We start from the raw sequence: 27,348 nt of genomic DNA on the forward strand, positions 1-27,348 counted from the left end.
AGGTTGTGGGGTCTCCTTCTCTGAAGACTTTTAAAACCCATCTCGATGCATTCCTGTATGGACTACCCTAAGCGATCAGTTTTGGCAAGGCAGTTGGAACCAGTGATCTCTTGAGGTCCCTTCCAGCCTCTAATATACTGTGATACTGCAATACTTCACAGAACAAAGCTATATAAGTGAGTGAAAGACATGAAGCAAGAAGTTCTGGTTAGCCTTACTCTTTTATCTGGTAGTGATGGAAGGGCAGAGAGACTTCCTATGATTTGTCTGACTGACAGAAGGAATGTGCTTTTATTGTATTCATACAACGCCTAACTTATTTAGGCTCTGGTATACAATAACAGTCCTTAGACGATCTTGAATCAACACTTCTAATCATATTTTTCTTGATTCACTTCCTTCTGATGAATCAATTGTCCTTGAATTAAAGGCTGAAAAATGTTTTCTTTTGTTTAAAACCAAAGCATTGTTTTACTTTCTTAGTTTTTTTGAAAGGCTTTGTGCTTTGTAGCATTCTAAATAAGGACAAAAACAATTTTTTACTGATTATAGAGCAAAATAAGATGAATATAAATATGTCTTTCTGCACTTTCTGTCTTTCAAGGAAAATATATATCTGAAATAATCAGGCTAGCACTAAAGTTTATTCAGCTCTCCCAATATAATAGAGAAGGGCCTTTCATAACTGCAAGATGTTCTAAACCAGTGTTTTTTCAACTGCTTGAGTAGAAGTTCTAATACTTCTTCATATATTTTTCTGATTCTCAGGCATAATTCCCATGTTGCAAGATATAAGCAGCTCCTGGTCATGTTAGTGTAATGCAGGCTCTCCCTTATAAAATCATAGAATCAGTCAGGGTTGGAAGGGACCACAAGGATCATCTAGTTCCAACCCTCTGCCATGGGCAGGGACACCTCACACTAGATCAGGCTGGCCAGTTGTGTCAGTGTGAGCTGAAATTCCCCCCACACCAACAATAACCAGGCTAGCTCAGCCTGGAAGCAAATGCAAGCTGTATTTACAAGCAGAATCTACAATCAATGATGAAATGCAATGAATATGTACAAATATACAAAATTCACAACATTTACAAATATATACAATCAACAGAAAAGTACAATCAAGCTCCCTTTGCTTCCCCCCAAAGGGGACCTTTCCCAAGGGGCCTCTCTCTCCCAGAGACCTCCTCCCCAGACCCCCCCGGCAGAAATTAGAGTTAGCTAAAGCAGAGAAGTTGTTAACTTAGCTCGCCAATGTCAGTCTGTTATATTCAGTCAGAAGAGAAGAATAAACAGTAACCAGATACTCCAGCAAGCTGCCCCAGCTGCAGACTGCAGAGTGCAGACTTTGTTTTGAGTAGTAGTTCTTAATCATTTCTATCTATCCCTTGGAAGTGTTTAGAAAAATCATTTTGCTTTCTTACACCCAATAGTTCCTTATTTACATTCTTTCGCTTTCTCTGCTTGAACTTTGCAAAGAAGAATTAAAGAGACAGTTTCAAACCATCACACCAGTGCCTCATCCAGCCTGGCCTTAAACAATTCCAGGGATAGGGCCTCAACCACCTCTCTGGACAACCCATTCCAGGCTCTCACCACTCTCATGGTGAAGAACTTCTTCCTCATGTCCAGTCTGAATCTCCCCACTTCCAGCTTTATTCCATTCCCCCTAGTCCTATCACTACCTGATATCCTAAAAAGTCCCTCCCCAGCTTTCTTGTACGCCCCCTTCAGATACTGAAACGCCACAATAAGGTCACCTCGGAGCCTTCTCTTCTCCAGACTGATCAGCCCCAACTCTTTCAGTCTGTCCTCATAGGAGAGGTGCTCCAGCCCTCTGATCATCCTCATGGCCCTTCTCTGGACTCGTTCCAGCATGTCCAGATCCCTCTTGTAATAGGGGCTCCAGAACTGGACACAGTACTCCAGGTGGGGTCTCACCAGAGTTGAGTAGATGGGGAGAATCACCTCCCTTGACCTGCTGACCACACTTCTATTGATGCAGCCCAGGATCTGGTTGGCTTTCTGGGCTGCAAGTGCACATTGACAGCTCATGGTGAGCTTCTCGTCCACTAGCACCCCCAAGTCCCTCTCCTCAGGGCTGCTCTCCAGCTAGTCACTGCCCAGCCTGGATTTGTGCTTGGGATTGCCTCGACCCAGATGCAGGACCTTGCAGTTGGTCTTGTTGAACCTCATGAGGTTGTCATGGCCCCACCTCTCCAGCCTGTCATGGCCCCTCTTTGCTAGGAGAAGGAAGAAAATGTGAGCTGGCTGGGCTGATCAGAAGAACTGTGAATCTGTTACCACCCTCAGGAAAGAGATCTTTAGGAAAAAAGGCTGAACAAGTATACAAAAAAAGAGTCAGAAAATCAATAAACCTACTTGTCCAAAATTTCCTACCCTACTTGGATACAGAAAGGATACAGAGAAGGTATTTACATTAAAGAGAAAGGGGAGGTGGGTTCTCTGAATATTAATCATCCCGATTTACTTTAACTCAAATAAACCTTCCTCTTTACCCTTTGGAAAAAACATACACACTACTGTCATGACAACCATAAATACGAAAGGACTGCATGGATATTTAATGGTTTGTTGCATTAACCTTATAAACTAGTTACTGAGACTAAGACTAGATTGAGGCTGATATATAACTTTTGCATAAATTAAAAATCAAAGACAAGAATCAAGGACAGGAATTCTGGGCTGGAAAGCTAAGATTTGAACTGCATTAGTATTAAACCTCATGTAGGACAGAAATTAGAAATAAATTTTAAAATCACCGAAGGAAGACAAACTGAAGTGATAAATGAGAAATTTTAATTTGTCATACTCTCAAATTTCCATTTTATTTTCTTGCTAATACAGACCTTCTTTAACAAGTTAAATTTCAGTATTTTGTTCAAACTATTTCATCCATGGCTACTGTTATCTATACATATAATCAGATCCTGGAAATGAAAGTCTTGAATTACCAACTGCTGTAGAAGCCTTCTTCACTCTCTCTGGCACTGCCAGTAGCATATTCAGCTCAGGTAGAGACATTAGGGTGTAGATCCTTCACGTCATGTACAAGATCCCATTTACCACTTGGCAGTTATAGGAAAGGCAAATTTTTCCACTCTCATATTGCAAATTCTAACCCATTGCTTCATTTCTTTTGTGCAAATGCTTGAAAACAGAACACTTGAGAAATACTGAGGCAGTTCTTTTAAATATCAGCAAAATAAGCTGCTTCCACTTTTTTTTTTTTTTTTTTTTTTTAAAGAAGTCTGCTTTGATGTCTCTGAATTGTTTTTAATGCATTTTCTGTTTGGCCACAAATGAGTGTAGATTTATACCAGAATTTACAAGTAATTTTTACTGCAAAATCCCATGGTGAAATTGTGATGTAAGGTGGCTGATTCTCATCTTCTACAGTGTTCACAGACATGTGGCAGTGGCGTTCAGAACCGAGATATGCATTGTAAGCAGCGCCTGGCAGATGGAAGCTTGTTAGATCTGCCAGAAACCTTCTGCTCCACACCAAGACCAGTTACCCAAGAAGCCTGCAAAAATGAGGATTGCCCCAATGAGTGGTTTTTTTCTGACTGGACACAGGTATGCTGTTTGTGTGCTTGAGTATTATGCTGTTCTTGGTGAAGAAGTTCTTGAGTCACTTGTGCCTAGAAAGCCAAATAAACTCAGACTGCACAAAGGATATTATCATGTGCTAAAATTGGTTCGTAATTAGGCGTTATTATTCTAGAAGGGGATGAATGAGCGTTAGCTCAATGTTCCTCTTTAGAGATTGCCTCCACAGAGATGTGGTTTAGCCATTTAGGCAAACCATTAAGATCTCCTTTCTGAAGTAAACAGAAACTATGCTCACCACAATAAATCCCTGCCTCTGTCCATGCCTAAGCCTATATTCATCAAAGACATAAATGAAGAGTAATCTTTACTTCCTGAAGCCAAGTGCTTTTTCTTTCCAAAGGCTGCCTATTCTGATGTCAACAGTCTTTTCTTCTTGGGATCGCTCCAACCTTACCCTATGACACAGAGAAGTGAAGGGAGGGATTCCTGCTCTCTGCTGTAGGCACATCATTACAGATACAAAGCCTCTTTCATTCTAGGGCATTCTAGTGCTAGCTAGCTGCTTCCTTCAATTTAGGGGATGGCTCTCTGCCAAAGTCTCTTGCACTTACTCAGGCTCCCTCTTGTCCCATATGGTTAAAAAAAATTCCCTTTGAAATTTTAATGACAGTTAGCATTCCCCATCTCGCAATATCTGCCACCACTTTCCCAATGCTATTTCATGGATGCAGCTTGAAATTGCCTTAATTGTGAAAGAAACCTCACTCTCCTGAAGGAGCTGTCCCACCTGCACCCTTCATATGTTGATTTATCTTTACATTTTATTCATGTAAGTGGATATTTTCATGAAGTCTGCTGCTAGAAGACATGTGGCCATTCTGGCATTGAAAGTTGTAATTCTCTTCCAAATCTGTCCTCCTACATAAGAAGTTGCTACATGGTTAATGTTGATATCTGCACAACTCACATTTCTGCATATCGGCACTTCCTAAAATTGTCTGATTTCTCAATGTTCTCCTCACTTCACTGGAAGGTTGCCATAGTTTTGCTCTTCTTATCCTCGGTGTGTTTTCTCCCCATCACTTAATCTCCAGTTCCCATTACCAGGTGTTCAACTACATGTAACAGAAGTGCATGGGTATCTTTGCACTCCCAGCTTTACAGGACTTAGCCCACTTTCACAGCACCTTTACAGACTGTTATCTGGGTCCCAGTGCAATAGCCCTGCCTGTATTCTCACTTTCTGTAGTGCTATATACATAATATGAAACAAAATAGACATGCTGAATTCCATCAAACCGTGCCCAGCTTAGCATCTAGCACCACAGTTTGGTATTGGAAGGTTTATCATCTTTTATGTTAGCCATATGTGGTAAGACTCAGGCTGAGGCAACACATTGGTATCTGGCACATCCATCCATTTATTATTTCTAAGAGATCTGGAACAATAAAGCTCAAAAACAAATTTAGGACAAATTTTAGCTGTGCACAATGTATCTGTGAAGTGCAACTCAATGTGATCTGCTCACACTCATGAGCTGGAGTTTTTCCTACCAGCAGACACAAGCATAAAAAAATAAAGAGCAAAGACAAGCTTTGTACTGCAGTACAGTACCGTTAAAACAAAAGACACTGAGAGAAAACAGTGTTAAAGGAGTTGTGGGAAGATTCAAAACCTCAAAGGCCACAAAGTAACTGATATTTCATCTCCTCGGTTTGTCTGCACTGTCTGTTATTGAACAGCTAGGTGCTGCTCTGATGTATTCTGCTATGATATTTTGAAAGGCATAACTTATCCATACCACAGTATGAGTATGCAATGTGGATATGAGAGGTGAGACGGTGAGTGTGTGTGTCACAGAGCACACTTTTGCTTTTAGTAGCAAAATTGTTTCTAGTGTTCTTATTATTTTCCTAGTGTTCAGTGAGCTGTGGAGAGGGCACACAGAGTCGAAACGCCATTTGCAGAAAGATGCTGAAAACTGGTGATTTTCTCATCATCAGTTCCTCACTGTGCCCACCTTTGCCATTCTCATCCTTAAACAGGCTATGTACACTAGGCACCTGTGCAAGTAAGTGGAAAAGATGCTTGAAAGTGTCTGGGGAAATGGGTCCATCACTAAGAAATCCATTCTTCCCCTGCTCCATAACCTTCTCTTGTACTAGTGTTACTCTGTCTTGCAAAGTGGCTGCTGCTCCTGAGTTTTTCTGTCTCTGAACAAGTAATGTTTCATTTAGCAATAGGGCAAGTTAGTGGATGAGAGCTATTTAATTTACTCTTGGACCTGGGTCTGAGACAATGTGCTGGAAGGGAGTTACTAGATTATAGATGAACTGGCTCAAAACTATGACCTAAATCTAGATCTAATTTTCACAGCTGCAATGTAGGGTCTCAGAGATACAGCACAGCAGCCTAAGGGTTGGTGTTGAAAATAATTTTAAAACATATTATTTAATTATGTCACTCAGAACCCTCTATGACTTGGAATTTCTAATGAACAATGCAGCATAAGTGAGACGTATTTTATGTTGATAGTTCATGCATTTGTTATTGCCCTTCACAAAAGTATTATCTCCGTGTGTGCCTGGCTTGCAGTAAAACAACTGGATTTGCAAGTCTGAAAGTCAGCCTAGCTTCAGCTTAAAGCTGACTATGAAATCTGAAACTGCTAAATGTTGGGTATGTCAGAGGGAAAAGAAGATAGGACATTCAGAACTAAAACTTGGACCAAATGTAGCATGTTATTAACTAATAATATACCTATGGTGCTTTATTTAGTTGTTCATAACAAACACACTGACCTAGCACGCTTTAACAGTACTTACTGTGTTTGTAAGCCTAGTCCACACAGTTTTGTTCTGTTCAACTACCCTGACGTAGCAGCACTTTTACTCTTCCTTACTGCTGTGAGATGCAAGATTGTTGCTTTTGAGGGTTTGGATGATAAACACTTGTCTTTTCAATGCATTTATTAAGCATCAATATTCATTTAAATACTTTAATAGAAACTACATTTTCACTTAAGCTGCCTTTCTCCCATAACGCTTTTGTTCCCCGCTCTTTGCTTTCTGCATGGACCCTAAGCAAGACTATTTTGCATTCCTAAAGTGCACATTATTATTCCTTTTGTTTTGATTGCTCCAACTTAATGTTCAGCAGCTGGTGGCCAGTTTTTCCCATTGATGTCTAATGGGTCAAATGCTGCCCAGAAACTGCTTGTTTTGTTTAATGGAATCACATATTAATAGTATTACTGATATTCTAGGGCACAACAGGCCAGCTCATAAGCAAAGTCCCCATATCATGGCTGCAAAGAAAGTTTACATCCAGACAAGGAAGAAGAAGAAGCTACACTTTATTGTGGGTGGGTATGCCTACCTGTTGCCCAAAACCTCCATTATTCTTCGATGCCCCACAAGGAGGTTCCGGAAATCAATGATCATGTGGGAGAAGGATGACAAGAGGCTCAGCAGCTCAGCTCACATCACTATTGCACCCTATGGGTACTTGAAAATCCATCATCTGAAGACTTCAGACATTGGGACATACACCTGCATAACAGGGTCAACCCGGGAGAATTTTGTCATTAAACTAATTGGAAGTAACAAGATCATTGCTGAGCAGCCAACTGGTATTAAGGAGGAAGAGGCCAAGAGCAAGCCTGGCTTAAATGAAGCTTTGCGAACAGAGGAGAAACATATCAATGGGATTCTCTTCAATGGGAGCAAAGCTGACAGTCGAGGGCGTAATTCTCAACTCAGTAGGTGGTATGACTATATTGTCTCAAGGCTGCTACAGCACAAGGGCTGGCCAGGGCAAAATCTGGGGTCCTGGGAAGACCAAGAGTCCACAGAAAGAAACACATCCTCAGAGGATGACCACAACCCGGGGTATAGCTTGCCATTTACTATGATTACAGAGCAGAAACACCTCAATGACATCATAAGGAATTTATCGCAACAACCTGAGGAGCTTAAAGATATCTACACCAAGCAACTTGTTGTGCAGCTGGCTCATGAGCTTTTCCAGAGGCACTTGGAACACCAGGAATTTGTCCTCAATGTGTCAAGGCTAAGAGTAGATACAGCCCTGGTGAAGTACCCTCTCAGCAGACATGTTTCTGGATTTACTAGCTCACTGAGGACATTGCCTGCTGAATCATTTCTTCCCCCATCTGCAGACCTGGCAAATGGATTGCACAGACCTCATCAAAAGCCTGCCATCCTCCGAAAGATTTCAGCAGCTCAACAGCTTTCTGCTTCAGAGGTTGTTACCCACTTGGGACAGACAGTGGTCCTAGCCAGTGGCACACTGAGTGTGCTGCTTCACTGTGAAGCAGTGGGAAACCCAAAGCCCACTATTAGCTGGGCTAAGAATGGAGAGGAGGTGAAATACAATGATAGGTAAAACATATTATTTAACTTTTAAGAAAATAATTTGTATTTTGACTCTTCAATTCCTATGTTTTGCTGCCAATCATTCCTATGGACAAAACTGTATCTTGCTCTAACCCCTAATATTCTCTGATTCTCTGAGTCTGTGATTCTGTCTAATCTGATTTTATAGCAGAAAGAAAGGCTAACAATTTGAAGTGGTAAACGATGCACTGTAACTCTTCATCAAGGTCTGACTGCTGGGTCATTCTAACGTGGCAAAGAGGAGCTTTACTTCTGTTTCAATAAGTGAAGAGTTTAAAAAATGTTAAAAGTAGATAAACACCTAATGTAGTCAACAGAGCACTCCATGTCTGAAGGCTGGGAGCCTTATTGTATTTTCCTATCTGGAGGCAGACAATTCTGCTGTAAAGCTGATTTGGGAATATGAAAACTGGTGATTATTACTGTTACTATTATCCCCTCTTAGAGATATGAATTCAGTTTCTCACAGTAGTCCAGTAGGGTCTGTCTGACATAGCAGTGGTAGCAGAAGATGTAGAAAATGAGGCTTCTGCCTTCCACGTTTGTATCTGTGTGTAAAACTCTTCCATGATAAACCTCAGGGTGTATTACAGTGACCACGCCCTGTGTGTATTCTGATAGAGGCTGGAAACTATGAAACCTTACTTCATGGCTATTTGCAGCTATGCTGTCATCTCAACACGCTGATCTCTAAACATTAGTCTTCCCATGTGAGTTAGTGAATCTGTATCTGTTCAAACTCAAGAGTTCTGGCCCCAGGTGTATCCTCAGATCTTGAGTGAAAAAACGCTTTTATCAGTATACCACAGAAATTATGCTAGTTTTCTTTCAGACAGTCTTTACTTTCCTGTTACTCCATGTTATTCATTTGTGTGCAAGAATGCACAAAATAAGACTATTCTCTATGCTAGCTATATGCTTAACTGTGTTGACAACATTCAGTCTTGATTTAGGTACAGTTGTTCCTTCTGCATAGTTATATAATTAGCTTGTTAGATCTTTCTCACTTTGGCAAGTGAATCACTCCAAAATTGTTGTTTTCCTCTAGAGCAGTGAATTACCTGGCTCATGTCTGTCTCTCTGTATTTGAATGCTAAGTATATTAAGTTTCAAACAAAAAATGGTAACTTTTGTTGGGGGAGGTAGCACTAAGAGCAAGAATGTATCTGTTATGGAAATCACATACAGTCTTAATCAAAGCTTAGACCCCTTTATTTGGCTGTATTCCATGGTGAGAGAGAAAATATCTTCATGGTCTCCCAAAAGTTTCATATATAGACTTCCTTTGCAAGTGGTTACATCCTGCTGGAATCAAGTGATTAAGGGATTTATATTTTTGCTACTTGAAATGACTGATTTCTCTGGTATGCTTGAAAAGGAATGGAAGTTGTACAAAGGCTACATGTGGTTAATGCTGGACACTGCACTTACTAGAAAATTACAAGTTTATCTCACACCGTATAAGCAGCCACAGTGTAGGAACAGGCAGAATCATTTAGCTGACAATAAAGCAGTCTTACCTTTTTTAAATTTTAGGTTGGAATTTTTTATTATTATTATTTTACAGTTCCTTTCTGCCTTTTTTTCTTGTTTTCCATTCAGTTTGGCTGAAATAGCACTAAATGCTGTGTTGTGTTTCTGAATCATCAGACAATTGTGTGTGCTCAAAATTCCTATTGGAAAAATTGGGAGATTCAGTTTATTTGCCATTTAGTAGCATTATGCACTGAACAACACTTCTTTAAAGGTTAGGCAGTTTTCAGTTTACTGACTTCCTTCTGGTTCATTCAGGCTGGTAGGTAGTGGAGGAAGCGAACAGTGTTGTGGGCTTCAGAGATTCTCAGTTCCTATAACTTTGGAATTAAGGGAAGTTTGGAAGTCATGGTAGTTATAAAAATGGGGATGTGGATGTTTTCCTGGGTTATTAACAGCAGTATGCTTTCGCTGGCTGCCAACACACTGCACAAGTGAAAGCTGCAGTTCAAGCTGTACTGCAGTATACTGCTATAAAATGCAAGGCGATCTTGTGTGCAGTGGTATTTGGTATGCTTGATCTGTCTTTCAGCTCTGATGACTGTCTTTTTCATACTTCACCAGCCCCTGAATGGAGATGTTTTCCAGTCCACTTCTGTCTTAATTGGAATAAGGAAATTAATATAGATTGACTTTCCCAGACACTCTTGGTGAGGAAGGTCAGAGAGTCATCCTGAAGTTCCTCAGCTCATCCTTTACTGACTATACTGAGATTCTGGTTGTTTCTGGTTTTTACTGTGATTTTGTGGAGTGATGATTTTAGGTTATGTAATAACTGTCTGCATTGTGTGTTACCAAACACTGAGATAAAGGCACGTGCTTTTGTGCATTGTGGTTGTGGATTTTGTGTGGGCCAATGATGTTGTAGTAAATGGCTCTATTTCCATTGTCTCCTTCCGTGAGCTGTTCTATCCACCTAACATATTTATGAATCCTACTACTTAGCAAAAATTAATTTATTTAGCTTTAGCCTAGGGAGGTCACAAAAAGACATAACACAGTCCCCCAAAAATGTGCTGGTTTTCAGTTACTCAACAGAATTTAAATGTACGACACAAAAAACTGCAGCAGTTGAAAGTATTAGTGTATTTCTCATGAAAGATCCTTGACTTGAGTCTGCATATTCAGCATGAGTGCCTATTTAGCACAAGTGTCCATACTCTCTTCTAACATTAAACTGTCAGGTCAGCACCAGGATAGGTTCTGAATGAAGTTTTAGAGTCTGCTGGTATTTATACCAAAATCTGGAGACTTCTGTAAATGATGCAAAAATGTGTTATTTCAAAGAAATTTTAAAAGTGAAAAGCATATTTGAGGGATTCACTATGTTTTTTAGCAAGTCTTCCAAATATGCTGCAATTTCTGTGACAGGTAACCTGCTGGTACTTTATAAATCAACATTTCTAAAATAGAAATGTGTTTTATGAATGTATATGAAGCAGAATGTAAACAGTAGGTAATATAGAACTAGGTGTTTGTGTGGTGCCGTCTGAATTAATCACCAATATACATCCTCTAAAATACATTTTTGTCTTGGAGATAATGTAATGTAGAGCAACTGAGATGAGACTTAGTAAGCATTAGCATGAATTATTTTAAGTCCATAAACAAGATTCCTAAGACACGCTGCTGACAGGTGGTATTTTTTCACCACACACAAGCAACTCAATACCGAACAAAAGCCACAAGCTATACACAGTTAGGCAATACTGTCAAAATCATTCTATACAAAGTAATTAAAAAAATCTACTTTCAAGAAGAACAGATGTGCCAAATTTTGACACATGAAAAAAAGACAGACATTTCATTTTTTTCTAGACAAGGACATTGAAATAGGTTGAAAAGAAATTAAGATGAATCTGTGTTTGGAATTGTGGGTTTTTTTAAAGATAGATACCAGTCCTGGACAATTTCTATTTCTAAAAGTATTTGTGCTGGATCTTGATGTGACAAAGAGAGATTTACAACAGCAGAGATAATTAACAACAAATAAACTTTGATCCCTTCTGTTTCACAACACAACATTTTAACCAAGCTCTTTCCTCAATCTGAAGATGACAGAAACACTTCTATAAGCATTTTTAGGGGGTTGTAGGTGTTTGGTGCAGGACTGACTGATCAGCCTGCATACTATATTTGCACATATGCAAGCAGAACACATGACTTCTAACTCTTATAGTCTAGTATAATCTGGGACAAAATCTAAAGCTCTAATGAATTTCATGTAGAAATTGAACTACTCAGTGTTAAACTAAAACAATTACTTGTAAAGTACTGATGCTGACACTAGTTTTGCAAGTAAGAAAATTTTTTAGTTGCTGGCACTGTTAGCAGTGGCAAACTACAAGTCTGTCTTGTGTATGACAAAAAAAGCAGGAGTGGTGAGATAACTCTTTCAACCATTGACTTTTTTGGGTTTGGTTAGTTTTGTTTGGTTTTTTTCCTGTGCAATCAAAAATATAATTTTTAAATTATTAATATTTGTTTTGCAAATGTGCATTTTTCTATGCATTTGCAAAACTTGGTTGACAAAAGGCACCTCTTTATTACTTATTATTATTACTCAAAAGGTCAAAAATAATTTTAACTCTGGATTTTTTCCTATAATAGATTTTGATTGGTGGCCCTAAGCCAGTCTGGTTTTGAGATTTGCCACCCACAGATGGTGGGATGAGAGTAGAAAGAAACTTATCAATTCTAGAATCTGTGAACAGACTTTTATTGTGTGTATTTTACAGGCATATCCCTCCCCTGCTTTCACCCTTGTTAATTACAGCCTCAAGTAAGAGTTTATATAAAACAGCTGGTTTAATTTACTGATGTATAAAAGTAATTTATCATTAGATTTTATCAACATTTTCCGCTTAAAAGTTAAGAGAGAGGAAAATAATCATTAAATACATTGTGCTGAAAATAAGGGTACATAAGCATTAACAAGAGTCCATGGATTGAATTCTTGCTTAAACAGGTATATGTCAAGACATGATGGAGTTATACCGTTGCAAAAAGAGACTCTGAAAAGCAGCAGTTCATAAGATGCCATCTTCATCCTGTTTAACCATGGACCTTGAGATCATGATAGGCTCATCCTACTGGCAGAGGAAAGAAACATTTGTTTCAGCCCAGGGAGGAGCTGAATATTATTGTCTTCACTGACTACCAGGGGAGCAACGAAGACTGCTGAGTTTGTGCAAATTGCCTAGCATTCAATAAATTTGGAGCCTATTTCAGACTTTGACATTGAGCTTGTAGCACACTTTTTTCTTCCTAGCTTCATCAAGCGTCATGGTTTTTCTATTGCAATAGTATGGCTTTTTTCTTTACTACTGGTCCTCTTAATTTTGCAGGACTGGGAGGCAGGGAGGCCAGGCAACCCATTCAGCATCATACAGGAAGACATACAGCAGTAGAAGTTTTGCAAACCACAGGTGGATGTCCTAAGTACTCAGCAATCTTTCTCTAACACACATCAGCAGGAGGAGAACTGGGAATGCAACCTAAAGGCCTCAACTATTAAACAAAAAAAATTACCTAAATCTGAAAAAAGTCACAATAAGTGTATTTGTGTTCACAGAAACTAGGAGTGTATGACCTCTTTCTTTCTGTTTTTCTCCAGGATGGTACTTCAGCCTGATGACTCATTGCAGATTCTAGCACCTGTGGAAGCTGATGTGGGTTTCTATGCTTGCAATGCATCCAATGCCCTGGGATCTGACTCTGTCTCCATTGCTGTCACTCTAGCAGGTAATAGTTCACACTGCATAATTGCAGGATGGTCCCTGCCACTTGTGTGATTCTGAACAGAAATTGTTTGTAAGAGAGCAGGTGGCTATGGACATTGAGTGGGCAAGGTGGGTGAACAGACGTATCCTGGTAAAAACACAGGATATGAACTCTGGAAGACTAGAGCTATAGCCCAGCTTTCACAGAGTTTTTGAGATCTGTGGGCTTCTACAAGAGAGAGATTAATGCTTTTCCTCACTTGCTATGTCTGAGGTGATCTCAAGACAGTCCTCCTCTTAGATATTCATAGCCTATATGGGCAGCACAGTACAAGCTCCTAAGCATACGCTTTCTTTTAAACTTGTTGCTGATTGCTTCATACCTAACAGACTTAAATCAGAAGGTCTTACTACTATATATGTTACAGAAGCCTGAAAAATATGCCAGAGCTGAAGAGCTAGCCCCTTGTGGGATCAAGGCATGTGTCATGTTTGAGCCATTGGGACACAAGCATGGCTGACCATGTTGGCACGTAGGCATGCCTTTAGAGTGCCCGTACAAAGGACTTGCAGAAGACTCCTTCAGCTCTCCTATGGAGAGCTCCATTGCTAATCTCACATAGACAGGCACAGTAATAAGGCAACATATTGACCCTCTTGTTTGTTGTCACCAATAGTGAAAGCACACTTAAAACAATTTGAAAAGTTTGTTGGAGGGAATGCTTTGTCATAGAGAAACAACGTTAATGCACATCACTATTGCTATAGGCTTTAGATAAAACAAAATATGTTATCTGATAGAAAGGAGATTATTTGTATCCCTGCTCTTCTGCTAACCATTGTGAGAAAGCCTTCTTGTGATCTGGTCTTCCCAGTCCCAGTGTTTCCACTGCAGATTTAAGAAAACACAGTCAATGTGTGGAAACAGTTTGCATGTTTCTCTAAATCTTCTGCACCATTAATGTGTCTGTAGCCATCACTCAGGCTTATTTTTCCTGTATTTTGTCCTTGGAAACGGGTGGTATTTTGATTGCAGTACCAGACAAATATCTTACTGTAGTTCCAACTGCTGGTTTTCATGTATGTCTATATGGCTTTAATGATATTCTGTCTGCTTTAAGTATGCTTTTTCTTTTTCAAAAGCAGCATTCCCCATGGAATTTGGTGACACAGTAATATTATAAAGTGTAGATGGCCTCATATTCCAGCATTTTTCTCCTATCAGAGAATCACAGAATGTTAGGGGCTGGAAGGGACCTTGAGAGATCATCTAGTCCAACTCCCCTGCCAGAGCAGGATCACCTAGAGCAGATCACACAGGAACTCACCCAGGCAGGTCTTGAATATCCTCAGAGAGGGAGACTCCACAACTTTCCTGGTCAGCCTGTTTCAGTGTTCTGTCACCCTCACAGTACAATAATTCTTCCTCCTGTTTCCATGGTACTTTCTACGTTTCAGCTTCCACCCATTGCTTTTTGTCCTGTCATTTGGCACACATTCTGTGTAGGTACTTTCATACAGTGTTCCATGCAAGTCCAGTGTGCTTGATCTAATAAACTGGTGTTTCTTTTTTACAGGAAAGCCCCTGATAAAGGCATCTAGAGCTACTGTGACCAACACTGAATCACCTACTGTCGTTGTTGATATTGGAAGCACAGTAAAAACAATCCAAAGAGCAAATGTTACCATTAGCTGTCAGGTTGCAGGTGAGAAATTACTTGATTTCTCATGTACATGCCTTTGGCTATAAGTTTCTGTGGGGTTCTTTGCCAAACTGATGTCTCTGGGTGCAGCAAGGTTTTCCTAGGACAGATACAAACTTCATTACTTCCATTAATTCTTAGCATAGAAAATGTCCTCATTTTTTAATGCAAACAACAAAAGTATAGTGGCTTAAGAAAATTGGCCTGGGACAATACAACAGACATCTTTGGTGGAGATCACATTATGATATGGATCCAACAAAATTGATACACATTCCTACCTGTTAGGCATGTTTGGTGAGAATATTCAACCATGGACTTTCTAATTTCTTTATTGACAGAGTTTTCAGAGTCCACTCAGGTTTGTTTCCTCTTTTCCTCCCAAGCTTTGGGTTTATTTTCAAATTAAGGACATGTTACCACACTCTTTTTATGATTTTTTCTTTTCATTTTAGTGGTGCGGGAATTCAGAGGAATTCTGCTGATAGAGGGTTCTTCTTGGAATGTTTTCCAACCACAGCTGAACATTCTTCAGTCTTGTCACAGGAGTATGTCTCCTTCCAATGATGACCAAATAAATCTGACCTTATCTGTTGGTGGAAACTGTGTTGGTACAGGGAAGAGACGTAAAGGAAGAAAGAGAGCTGGGAAACCACTAAAGACCCAGGGCTAGACTTTTGCTATATTATACCTTTCATGAATAGTAATACAGGGAACACAAATATCTGCAGTGGAGTCCCTTAGACTCTTGCTTTAGCTTCTTGTCCCTGACAGCTATTTCACATGACATAAATAAGCATCTGCAGTGCAAATATACACACTTTAAGCACTTAGCAGTTGTCAGTTTTCCATCTTCAAGTGCTGTCAATTACTGTCCTTCTTCAAGTGCTTAAGTGACATTCCTTCACTTAAAATTTTGCATTACTATGCAGATTCTTAAGTGAAAAGAATATTTGATTTTGGCATCAGAAAACTACAGGAAGGGAGCACAATATGGTTATGGGCACGGATTCAATGCCTATTCTGTGACAAAATCATCCCTATCGTTTTTATGAAGCTACCTACTGTAACAATGTATGTCCACAACAGACAATTTTAACAGTGTTCCAGCAGAATCACTATCTTCTCTCTCAGAAGAAGGCTTTTTGCTAGATATTAAAATTACTGCATGTTGCATTCTTCTGTGGTACAGAAGAAATTTGATTACAGAATGACAGAATGTTTGTTAGAGGTTTGAAGGGACCTCCAGAGATCATGGAGTCCAACCCCCCTGCTGAAGCAGAATCACCTAGGGTAGTACACACAGGAACGCATCCAGGTGGGTTTTGAAAGTCTTCAGAGAAGGATACTCCACAACTTCTCAGGGCAGTCTGTTCCAGTGTACCATCACCCTCACTGTAAAGAAGTTTCTCCTCATGTTGAGGTGAAACCTTCTATGTTCAAGTTTGTATCCACTGTTGCTTATTACTGTGCACTACTGGAAAGAGATTGGCCCCATCGACTTGACACCTACCCCTCAGATATTTATACACATTGATCAGATCCACTCTCAGTCTTCTCAAAACTGAACAGCCCTAAGGATCTCAGTCTCTCTTCCTAGGGGAGATGCTCTAGTCCCCTGACCATCCTTGTGGAATCATTATTTTCTCCATAAGTGATTATTTTCTGCTACTGCCTCAGCAATTATGTTTGACACCAGAGGCTAATACTATTGAGATTATGGTAAAATCAAAACCACAAGCTGTGATGTTACACAGGGAATCAGAGAGTGATTAATTAGGGCAGAAATATTTCATAGGTGATAGAATCCTATTTTAATCCAAATAGTGTTAATAATTCAATGTAATTAAAAAAAAAAACAACAACAACAACAAAAAAAAGGCAGGTACATATAGGAGAATACCCAGGAACAAAGTGATTTCTATTAGCTGTCTCCCTTATGCCTCGGTAATCATCATCTCACAAAATCCGTTAAAGACAATAAATACAATTTTCCTTCTAATGCAAGCCTTTTTTTTTTTCTTTTGGTTTTCTTTTGGTTTTGTTTTGTTTTAGCATCAAGATTGTGATTATCCAACTTCTAAAATATTTTTGATCATTCTACTTAGAATGATCAGCTCTGAGAGTAGCATGCACTATTGCTTCAGACAGCAGACATGGTATCCTACTGACTTCTTCATAGTAGATTAACTTTACAGCCAAAGTCTCAGTGTGCCAAAGTTCCCCAGAAGCTATTAGCAATGAAATGACCATCTGTTAATCTCACAATTATAGGTTATGTTGCTGTCACTTTACTATATTGTCTTTACTGTATCATCTGTACTATAGGACCATACATGCATTGGATCTTGATGTCTTGGTTCATGTAAGGACATCTCTTTTCTGACAGTCAGCAGTACAGAGAAAAAAATATTTATAAGATAAATATTAAGTGTAAGGATCCAGTTTGACATTTTCTAAAGCCATTCCTGCTGTCAGGGGCATTAAAATGCACTTGCTGCTGAGAGAAGTTGATAAGCCTGTAAAAGTTTTCTTAAAAACAAGAAGTAATGAAAGAGAACATTATTAGAGTCTAGGATGTAATTTTACATTGCTCTAAAACTTCTTATGAAAGACATAAACACTGTGTTCTGAGCTGAAATCTATAGATATTAGATGCAAGACAAGGGAAAACAAAATCATTCTGGATGCATTTGAGTTTATTTGACCCTAATACGTCAAGATGAAATTCTGTTTAGTTTAGACAACAAAGCTGCTGTTGTGGTGTCATTCAAGCTTGAAAGCCAGTCTTATTTCCCTTGACATAGCTTCACCCCTTGTCTATAGAGGTGAAAGAATATTTTTTTAAAACATAGGTGTTAGTGATCTGCCCCAGATTTCTCCACAACTGTTCCTAATGGAATTCTCCCACCCAAAAGTCACTCAGGAATCCTGCAGATGTCTGTGACTTCCAGCTGGAGGATTTTCTCTAAGCTTCAGAAAACCAGTACTATTTCTAGTGTTGGTAATTGTATTGCTGTGAGCAATATCACTTCCAAATGAGATATGGGAGTAATTTGGATCACATCATTATCACTAGGAAGCTCTGTTGACTTTAGCAGATATATTGGGCAGATACTTATTCAGACACCAGAAGCCTCTACCTATCTGCCTCAAGCTGTTATTGAAAATACAGTGAAATGTGAAAGGAAGAACCAGTTTTAAAATTCCAGTTCTTATGGTATTTCTCCATGGTATCATTCAGTCTTTCTAACAGAAGCACCTATCTGCAAAGTTTTGTGTACCATTAGTCACTCCTAAGCCAAAGAACATTTGGAAAAGTGGCTTAAAACACGTTGTAATCCTGTCAGTTATACCTTTCTCTCTCTGATGTTTCAGCTTGTAGTTTTTGCAACTCTCCTAAACGTTCATTTCTTCTGTATTTCATTTATAAACCAGAGTTTATATTTTCAAGTTCTTATTTTGCTTTATGACCCATTTTTTAAATCATCTATGCCATATTCTGGCATGCAAGCCACTATTTCAGGGATATTGTGTCATTTGAAACAAACTGTCACTGCTACAACCTTGTATTTTTAATGGTTTCTTTCTGCAAAAGCTCTTGGTTTATGAAAATTATCTAGATAGGCAGGTACCATTCTGCCTGCTACATCTCCCAGGCAGCCTTTTTGTGCTAGATACATCCACAGTGATGAAAGTGATCCAAAGGAGAGGAAAGATGAGTAAGAACAGACTTCGGTAACTCTTCACCACCTAAAGTCTTTCCTGTCCATCAAAGTGAGTTTTTTTTTCCAGCTGCCACTTCTCAGACTCAGTCTCTGTGTTTGTTTCTGCACGGCAAATTCACTCTGTCCCCTGCCGTTCACGGTTTCCCAACAAAACTGATTGAAGTGCTCTTGCCACCCCTCGTGGCAACACCACGCAATGATGTCTTTGCTCATCCCTGAACTTGCTGCCTCTTACTCCTCTGAAGAGGAATTTGTCACTAAAGGTGGAAACTCAAAGGAAAATGAAGCTGCTACTCCCTGACATACACTACCTACCTTCTCTAAACCAAAGTATATGAACAGTTGTACAGTTTAGTTTCAATTACTCTTCTGTTATAGTGTGGAAATTCCACAATGAAAACAAAGGAGGAAAACACTTCGTAGCGTAGCAGTCAGAGAAAGTGTTTTGTAGAACTGCTATACATTTTGTAGGTACAAGTCACCCTCCCTAGACTCAACAGCAATACCTTAACGGTAAGGGGTCTTGCCTTAAACCTTTTGTTGCTTCTTCTGCTAGTGCAATCCATACAAGAAGAATCAGCCTTTCTGGAGTAAGACTATCTCAGCAGATGTCTGCAGGTAGCAAATTTGTTTTGTCCGTCACTTTGTATGCATTTATTTATTTTATTTTAATCCCTGGTTTTGAAAACTGTGCTCAAAAGAAATCCACATTGTTGCTTTCACTGCTTCTTCAGCCTTCTCAGCGCTCTCTTATCCAACTGTTTGCATTTATCTTTATTTATTTTCCAGAAAAATATTTGAAAGCTCTACTCTGCTTTAACCTTCAAAACCACAGCAAAAGATGAGCTCTGATTGGAATTGCAGGAAAATTTATAATTTTGTAAGCATGTTTATTTCTGGGATATATTTTTGATACTTCCATTCCTAAGTTCTGCAATAGCCATTAATGTGAAAACCTGTACAATGTAAGTAGCTTATACTGCAAGAGAGAGTGGATCACCCCTTCACTAGAATGGCACTGAGAGGACAAGTATTGGAATGTGTTATTCCATCTCAGGGCCTGCAGAACTGTAAGAGTGTCTACATTCTCTCCTTTAGTCTCCAGAGCTCATCTCTCAAGCTTCATTTCCCCACAATGGAAACACAGGAAACATGGAGGCTTGAATGGCCTCAAGAGTTGGGGTTATTTACTGCCCAGCAGTTGTCTGAATTGCCATGACAACTCTGTCTGGGTGCTCTGGAAAAAAAAAATCTAAGTGAAATTTTAAGTGATGGTCAGCCTACCCATGCTACATATGTCAAAGAGTAGAAATCAGGTGGAGAACTGTGTACTGGCCCTGTCCAAGTAAGGGTGCATCAGAAACAGGCCACCAGCCCACCATTTTTTAAAAAGCTGGGTTGTAGCAACACAAACTAAGCCTTTGGAAAACAGCACCATAGACATGAATGACTGATTCTCTGTGTATGCCATGAAGGGCCCAGATTACCGTATGCTTTTTACCCTCAAACGAAGGTGAGAAAAATCCTGCAGCCTTTTACAGTCTGCTTCCTGCTTCTTTCTGATTGTGATAAGAAACTTTGACACTTTCAGCTTTCCTTCCCAGATGCTAAGCTCAGACATATTCATTCCAGATGTCTTAGCAAAGTCACCAGGTGACTCTGAGAGAGGTAGAAAAAAGGCCACAATGCTTTGGTCTAGATACAAGAGAAATATTCTTTTTCCACTTCCATCTGCATATGCTTAGCAAGGCACCTGATGCTAGGGACACAAAACTGAGAGTCAGGTTTGGATTTTGTTGTGGAGGCACAACCAGAATGGTACTGTAACTGGGCAGAGAAATATCTTGCTGTGACATAAAGTAGGGAAGAATTTAGGTCGCACCAGGCACTTAACAGCCATGGATGCACACAGTATCATTTCCTGCCCAGCAGAGCACCATAGGTCTATCCCATCTATGGAGACTTATAATACTATTTCACATAAACCAATTGCTTAGCCAACAGTGACAGTAAATTTCCTGAGCCAGGATGCATTTAAATCAAGGTAGAAATCTCTATGCCAAGGAAACGCTATCTACTGCAAGATCAGCTACACATCAAAACACATTCCTACAAGAGGGTATGCAAGAGAGACAACTGGACCTTAGATCCAAGAACATAAAAGGAGTAATTCTTCCTATAGTAGGTTATGAATATGTAACAATCTGTTATCTGGAAAGTTCTGTTGAGACCAGTGAAACTGCTTTTCTGAAGATGTGAACGCTAGGTAAATAATTTCAAAAAAGAAGACTGGATGAACTAATAGAATTTCATGAAGGGCTCCCCATTGCACTGAAACTACTTCTGGCTCAGAATGTTCCTGAGCTGAAACTATTAAGACGCTGGGACATGCACCATTTTATGACTTCCTGCAGAGAAAGGATACTAGGCTAGATTAACTTTTGTTCTGACTCAGTAGGGGTTTGCTTTTAAGTGTGAAGATTTCACTTGCACAATTCTGGGGTACTAAATGGAAAAGCTTCAATTCAGTTTTAACTCTTCTGCTCTATCTCACAGGGATTTAAGAAACATAAAGGCAGCTAGTGTGAAAGAGTCTACTTAACACTCCTGAACTGCAAAAATGTTACTTGGAAGTCATATTAAAATCCTGGTACAATTATCCTATCTTAACATTTTTTTTCCCTGGAAAACATAACCCTGTTTAGCAACCACTGTATCTTACCTGCGTTATGTTTTGTCAATGTTTTTTCAGGTGTTCCTGAAGCACAAGTTACATGGTTTAAGAACAAGGTTAAGCTGTCCTCTGCTCACCATCCGCATAATGGGTTACTGCTAATTACAAATGTTTCTCTGTCAGATCAGGGGTTGTACTCCTGCAAGGCAGTGAATCGTCATGGGGTGGTAACTGAAAGCTCCCAGCTGTTGGTTCTTGGTAAGTCCAGGGTGTTTTGCACCTGCAGTAGTGTGGTTGCTGACACACTCAGCCTGTGGAACGAATCAGAGAATGCCAAAATGAATGGCATACAGGCAGTCCTAAGACAATGAGTCTGTATTTATTCTGTGGGTGGCATCATCTGAAACAAGACAGTGGTAAGGGGAATGTCTAATTACAGGGACCACAGCTCCCAGTCCTGAGATAGTCAGTTTCATACTTACTGACTCACTATTGAAGAAAAATGTTTATTAACCATTTCTTGAAGTGGCTTTCAGGAAATAAGAATGATGTCACTTTTTCCTTGTGAAGTGAGCAGCCATCATATACGTGGCTGTGTGATACTGACATTTCTAATTGCTGCATAGATCCAGTGTGCTTTTAAAAAGCACTTCCCAAGTTCAGTGAAGGATGAAGCTTGCTTTTTCTTGGGTTTCTAAACAACAGACAGAAAGCCTGCCTGGGTGACCTGAAAAGTCAGTGTCAGCTGTGAAGTACTGATGGTAGTAATGGGATGTCTGGCAAAGGGGTTTCCTTCCCTAGCAACCCATCTTCTGTCTTTTCTCCATGCCTGGAAGATGAACGATTCAGATAGAATGGTAAGGGATTCTGTATATTTGATAGGGAAGTGTCAAGTTTTGAAACCTAGTCCCTGTTACTAATGGAATATTAAAGCATCTGTTACAGCTCTTATCTTTCATGACTAGAGTGAGCACAAGTACCACAAGTGATGCAGCATCTAGAGGGAGCTTTAAAGCAACATTTCTCAGGCAATGCTAAAACCTCTTTGTGAATGTTCATATTATTTCCCTATGAATCCAAACTGAGTCTAGAAGCACAGTCTAAAAAAAAAGGAAAAAATATCAGCTGACTTGCAGTCTGTATATAAAAACTCTCACATGATTTTTAAAGACTTTTCTGATCTTTATAAATGACTCAGTTTTTAAAGATGGAAAGTTACCATGAGTTATACAAGCTGATTATGTTTGTAAGCAAATTAATTCTGTAGTTCCTTGATGGAAAGAAACATTTCAAACATCCATGGTGCATACTTCTGGTGCTGAATGTGATCAGCAATAGAAAACTTGTTTAGTGTATGCCATAGTATAAATGAAAGCAGATGAAGCCACCATACACTTAAAGCAAATATCCCATCATTCCCATGACAGACAGAACTGGGATGATAGGCAACACAATCAATTTTTAAAATAGCAGTATTTTCAGTCAAGAATTAAATCCTGCAGTTCTCAACATAGGCTGATCCTCCTGAGCTCTGCATTCTTAGTGTTTTGGAGTTCTGCATTCTTAGTGCTTTGTAGTTCTGCATTCTTAGTGCTTTGTAGTTCTGCATTCTTAGTGCTTTGTAGTTCTGCCTAAGTGTATCACAGGATTTGGCAGGGTTATAACTATATTTAATCAGGATTCAATTCAGATTGTAGAAGACATGAAAAAGTTTTCCACTGACTGCCATGGACATTTGATTCAGCTTCAGTCTTGTATAGATTTTTGCTTTCATCCAAGCTGCTGTATCTCCTGATACCATGTACCTTTGTCACATATGAAGGTCAACCAAAATGACAGAGTTGCCTTCAGAAAGAATTTCTTTTATTTTGTGGTCATACTGATTCAAATGTTACTTTAATAATTTCCCTAGTGCCTTGCCTAACATGAGGCAAACCACACCTTTAGTAGTTCCCCAAAGCTGCTTATTCTGAAATGATAATATCGCAACATGGTAAATAATGCAGCAATAGGTGGTGACACTTTTTATATTGCTGAGGTGTTTTCTGCTATAGTGTTGCTCATCATTTTGGTCTCCTGATCTATTACCAGAACCTCCACAACCTCTACCTTACCTAGAAGACTTGACAGCCGTGCTTTCCAGTGCTACAGCCAGCACTCATTCAGTGATGACCTCTCCTTCAGGAACACAAATGACCATCAGTCCAGGGAGCTCTGCTCTCATAGGTAAGTCACCAGCTTTAAGACTTTTTTTAGAATTTCGGTTACACATCCGGTTATCAATTACAGTTAAGCAATCTGTTATCCAGGCATGGAGCACTGAGGCAAAAGACATCCAGCTAGGGCACATCGTTAGTCATAATCACTGCCAAATGAGAAACTCATTTTTAAAGAGGACGACCTCTTATCAGTGAAATGCCCCAAAGCTGCGTGCAGAATAAGGACTCCGTTGTGCCACCCTTTACAACACCCAGTAAGAAGCAACCACTGCTCTGTGGGCCTGGATAAAACAAGACATCAAACTGTTGTGCTAGCTGATCTGAAAGAAGAAACACTTGTGGTTCAGTTTTCCATTTTCTTCTCCACTTCTGTACTAATCTTTCCATATGTCTGCTATTCATAATTTATATCCTTCCTCTTCAGAACCTTTTCTAGAGTTTTGCCCAAACCTCTAGACATATTTTTCTCTTGCGTTCATGTTTTCCTCTGTTTCATTCTGTTCATTTAATTTGAAATCTTTATTGTATCACTCAACTAACGTCTGCACAAATCCATAAAAGGAAATAATCCTTACTGAAATACCTTTCTTCTTTTCATCCTTTTCTGCCTTCCATATAGCTTTCTTCTCTTTACACTGAAAGTTCTATTATATGCTGTAAACGTCTTTGTGATTTGTAGCCATGATTTGTTTGTGAAGAGAATCTCATCCTTTATAAAGTTCAGGGTGTTTACTTCAAAATTTCATTTCTCACACTGAGCTTGAACGTCTACTGCCTGTCAGACTCAGACAGGCAAACAACTTCTCTAATGGCCTTATTACTGCATAAAATGAAATCTTGGCAAGTCCTACACTTTCAGAATAATCTTTTATCTTTGTAGAGGTAGGGCTTTGAAACTTTCAGCAAAGGGTCAGTAGCTGGCCTGAGTGTGTATGCCTCCAACGTCTATACCTTTCAAAACATTCTTCACTTACATTTAGTAGCAATTTTAAGATTTTATTTTCACAGTAGAGGCTTTCTATTTAAGTTTTTTGGGTTTTGTTTTGTTTGGTTTTGGATTTTTTTGTATGGTTTACTTTTCCCCAGTGCTAATATCTGCATACCTTTGCAATGAGTTTTATTGTTCAGCTCTGGATTACTTTTTTGCTTCCACAAAAAACTTCATTGAAATAGTCCTTGGTGGGGGGAATATCTGAAGGTATTTATTAGCACTGAATAAATCATTTTGAGTATGATTTTATTGTAGTCACTGTTGTAAGGCTGGGTCACATTCCTGTTTCATTTGTTTTCTCTCAAGTTTCCAAAAAGAGGTCTTTAGCAGTTGCAGGAGTTTTTTATTATTTGAAAATAGTATTGAATCAAAAATGGTGTTCTGCACCACCTTTACACAACCACTTCTAAATTAATTTCACTTGGCCATGTTACTCCATACCCTGTCTTTCCACTTCAGGGGCAAGGAAACTCTATGAATCTTATTGGGAAAGCAGTTAAGCCAGCTTCATTCTCGAGGCAATTCTCTCAACTTCACTGGAGTTTTACTGAACAGAATTTGAGGTTTCTTGTTATTAAAACCTCCTGAAATACTTCTTCTAATGAAAAATCAGCATGGAATAGGCTTTCCAATCAATTAGAAAGCCACAGTCCTGTATGCTGCGTCATGTTGCATCACAGAATCAGAGAACATCAGGGGTTGGAAGGGCCCTCAAAAGATCATCTAGTCCCACCCCTCTGAGAGCAGGATCATCTAGAGTAGGTCACACTGGAATGCATCCAGGCAGGGTTTTAACATCTCCAGACAAGGAGACTCCACAACCTCTCTGGGCAGCACTTTCAGTGTTTCATTACCCTCATGGTGAAAAAGTTTTTCCTTATGTTCACATGGAACCTTCCAGCTTGCACTTATTGCTCCTTTTCCTGTCATTGCACATCTATAAGAAGAGCCTGGTTCCATCCTCCTGACACTTGCCCTTCACATATTTATAAACATTAACGAGGTCACCTCTCAGTCTCCTCCACGCTAAAGAAACCCAGCTCCCTGAGCCTTTTCTCACAAAAAAATACACATTCACCTTCAATGTATGTTACTTAAATGTGTTGTCTCTAGTTATATCAAAGAATTTGGATTCATCCACAGTTAGAATAACCATTACTGGGGGAAAAGAAAAACAAACCCCACAATAAAAAGGTGTTAAAATTATATTTTAAGCTATATCTAGTTTACTCTGCACACTAATATCAGTATGGATTACAAACAAAACCGCTATATTTACTCCCAGATTTAACCTCCTCTATATTTCACATCACAGTAGCTAAATTTATCCTAAGCTACTGCGATACCTTTATAACAAATCTTTGCTTGAAGTATTGCTACACATGAAAAAAAATCTGCCTAAGTTTCTATGAACCATCTGCAAACACCAAATTCAGGAACAACTTGTGAAATTATAAACTTGTGACCCACATCTTTGTCCTTTGTCCACAACATTCCCTACAAAATGTTCACTAGCACTTTTATATTCTGCCACAGAGTCAGCTGACATTGTCTATACTACATCTAATGTTGTGTATTTAGAAAAAAAAAAAAAGACCCTAAAAATAACCATAAATTTAGATGACAAATTGTACCTATTTATAACTGTAAAAGAACAGTCTTTTGCAAAAAGGGAAATATGGCTCCTATTTGACTTTTCTTAAAACTTCCATATTAAATTTATTTACTTCACAAATCAGGACACAATTTTACTCTCTGCCAGCTTTGCAAACACAGTCCTAGTGTTGTGGTCGAGGGGGGAATATTATTAATTAATTACCCTCACAACAATAATAAAAGATATGGCAAATGGGTATTAATAAAAATAGTAACACTTTATTAATAAAATATGCCAAAACTCGTTAAATAGGATTGTTGTGTGGTTTATATCTTTACAATGGGAATATGCAGTCTTAGGGCAAAATACAAACAATTATATGCAAATTAGGAGGCAACAACTTGGAAAGAGAAAGTCCCTAAGAGCAGATAGCGCTCGATTGCAGTGGGGGAGGAGGCTTGATAAGAACCTTTAAACCCAAAGGGCAAAGAATTAATTACTCACAGCTAGTTTTACCCACACAGGGGATGCTGCTGCTACTGCTGTTTTAGCTTTAGGGTGCAGACATGGCAGATTGCCGACAAGGAGAGTTTCCCACGTGGTCCCAGGCTGATCTGGCTTCAGGGGACAGTGGTCAGTTACCAACATTCTTTGCGACGGGGGCTTGCTTAATTTCTGGGTAAACTGAGGCACGGCACGATTCTAGAGGCATGGGGAAGCAGGCTAGGCTGATCTGGCTTCTAGGCTTGTGGCTTCTCCGGCTTGCATGTGTACGGCTTGTGACTATATCCCAGGCTATGAACCAGGCACTCGAGGCAGGGCAAGGCAACTCAAGGCAGCTTCTAGGAGATGGGTCCAAGTAGGCTAGAAGCAAGTTTTGAAGCAAGGCTTGAAGCAAGTTTAGAAGCAAGGCAAGGCTGACTACAGTCACTTGTATATAAACAAATTGCCAGAGATCGATTGGTCCAAAGGGGCAGTGAAGCTAATGTGTGCCCAATGGAAAGGCGTTCTGCCAGGCTATAACCATAAAAGGCAGAAGCAAGGACCTCGCTTCTGTGGGAACAGTGAACTTGTTTACCAGACAGGCAGGAGTCCTGTCCCCTTTGTTCTTTTTCCCATATTACCCTGTTTTTCTGCAGGAAGGAGGGGAGAGAAAGGGACTTTGTCTAGACATCTTAAGGCCTTT

At 39.4% G+C, this 27,348-nt stretch overlaps 1 protein-coding gene across 1 annotated transcript in view; it reads left to right on the plus strand.

Annotated features, from left to right (window-relative positions):
• Positions 1 to 27,348, plus strand: part of ADAMTSL1 (ADAMTS like 1) — a 198,913-nt gene that overhangs the window by 153,763 nt on the left and 17,802 nt on the right. The window contains exons 19-25 of the mRNA XM_054397580.1: positions 3,421 to 3,600; positions 5,495 to 5,648; positions 6,843 to 7,980; positions 13,145 to 13,272; positions 14,828 to 14,956; positions 21,434 to 21,613; positions 23,447 to 23,581. Coding sequence (XP_054253555.1) covers positions 3,421 to 3,600; positions 5,495 to 5,648; positions 6,843 to 7,980; positions 13,145 to 13,272; positions 14,828 to 14,956; positions 21,434 to 21,613; positions 23,447 to 23,581 — 2,044 coding nt within the window. The remainder of the gene's footprint in view (positions 1 to 3,420; positions 3,601 to 5,494; positions 5,649 to 6,842; positions 7,981 to 13,144; positions 13,273 to 14,827; positions 14,957 to 21,433; positions 21,614 to 23,446; positions 23,582 to 27,348) is intronic.

This window comes from Indicator indicator, chromosome Z (genome assembly GCF_027791375.1).
Source record: "Indicator indicator isolate 239-I01 chromosome Z, UM_Iind_1.1, whole genome shotgun sequence".
NCBI lineage: Eukaryota > Metazoa > Chordata > Aves > Piciformes > Indicatoridae > Indicator > Indicator indicator.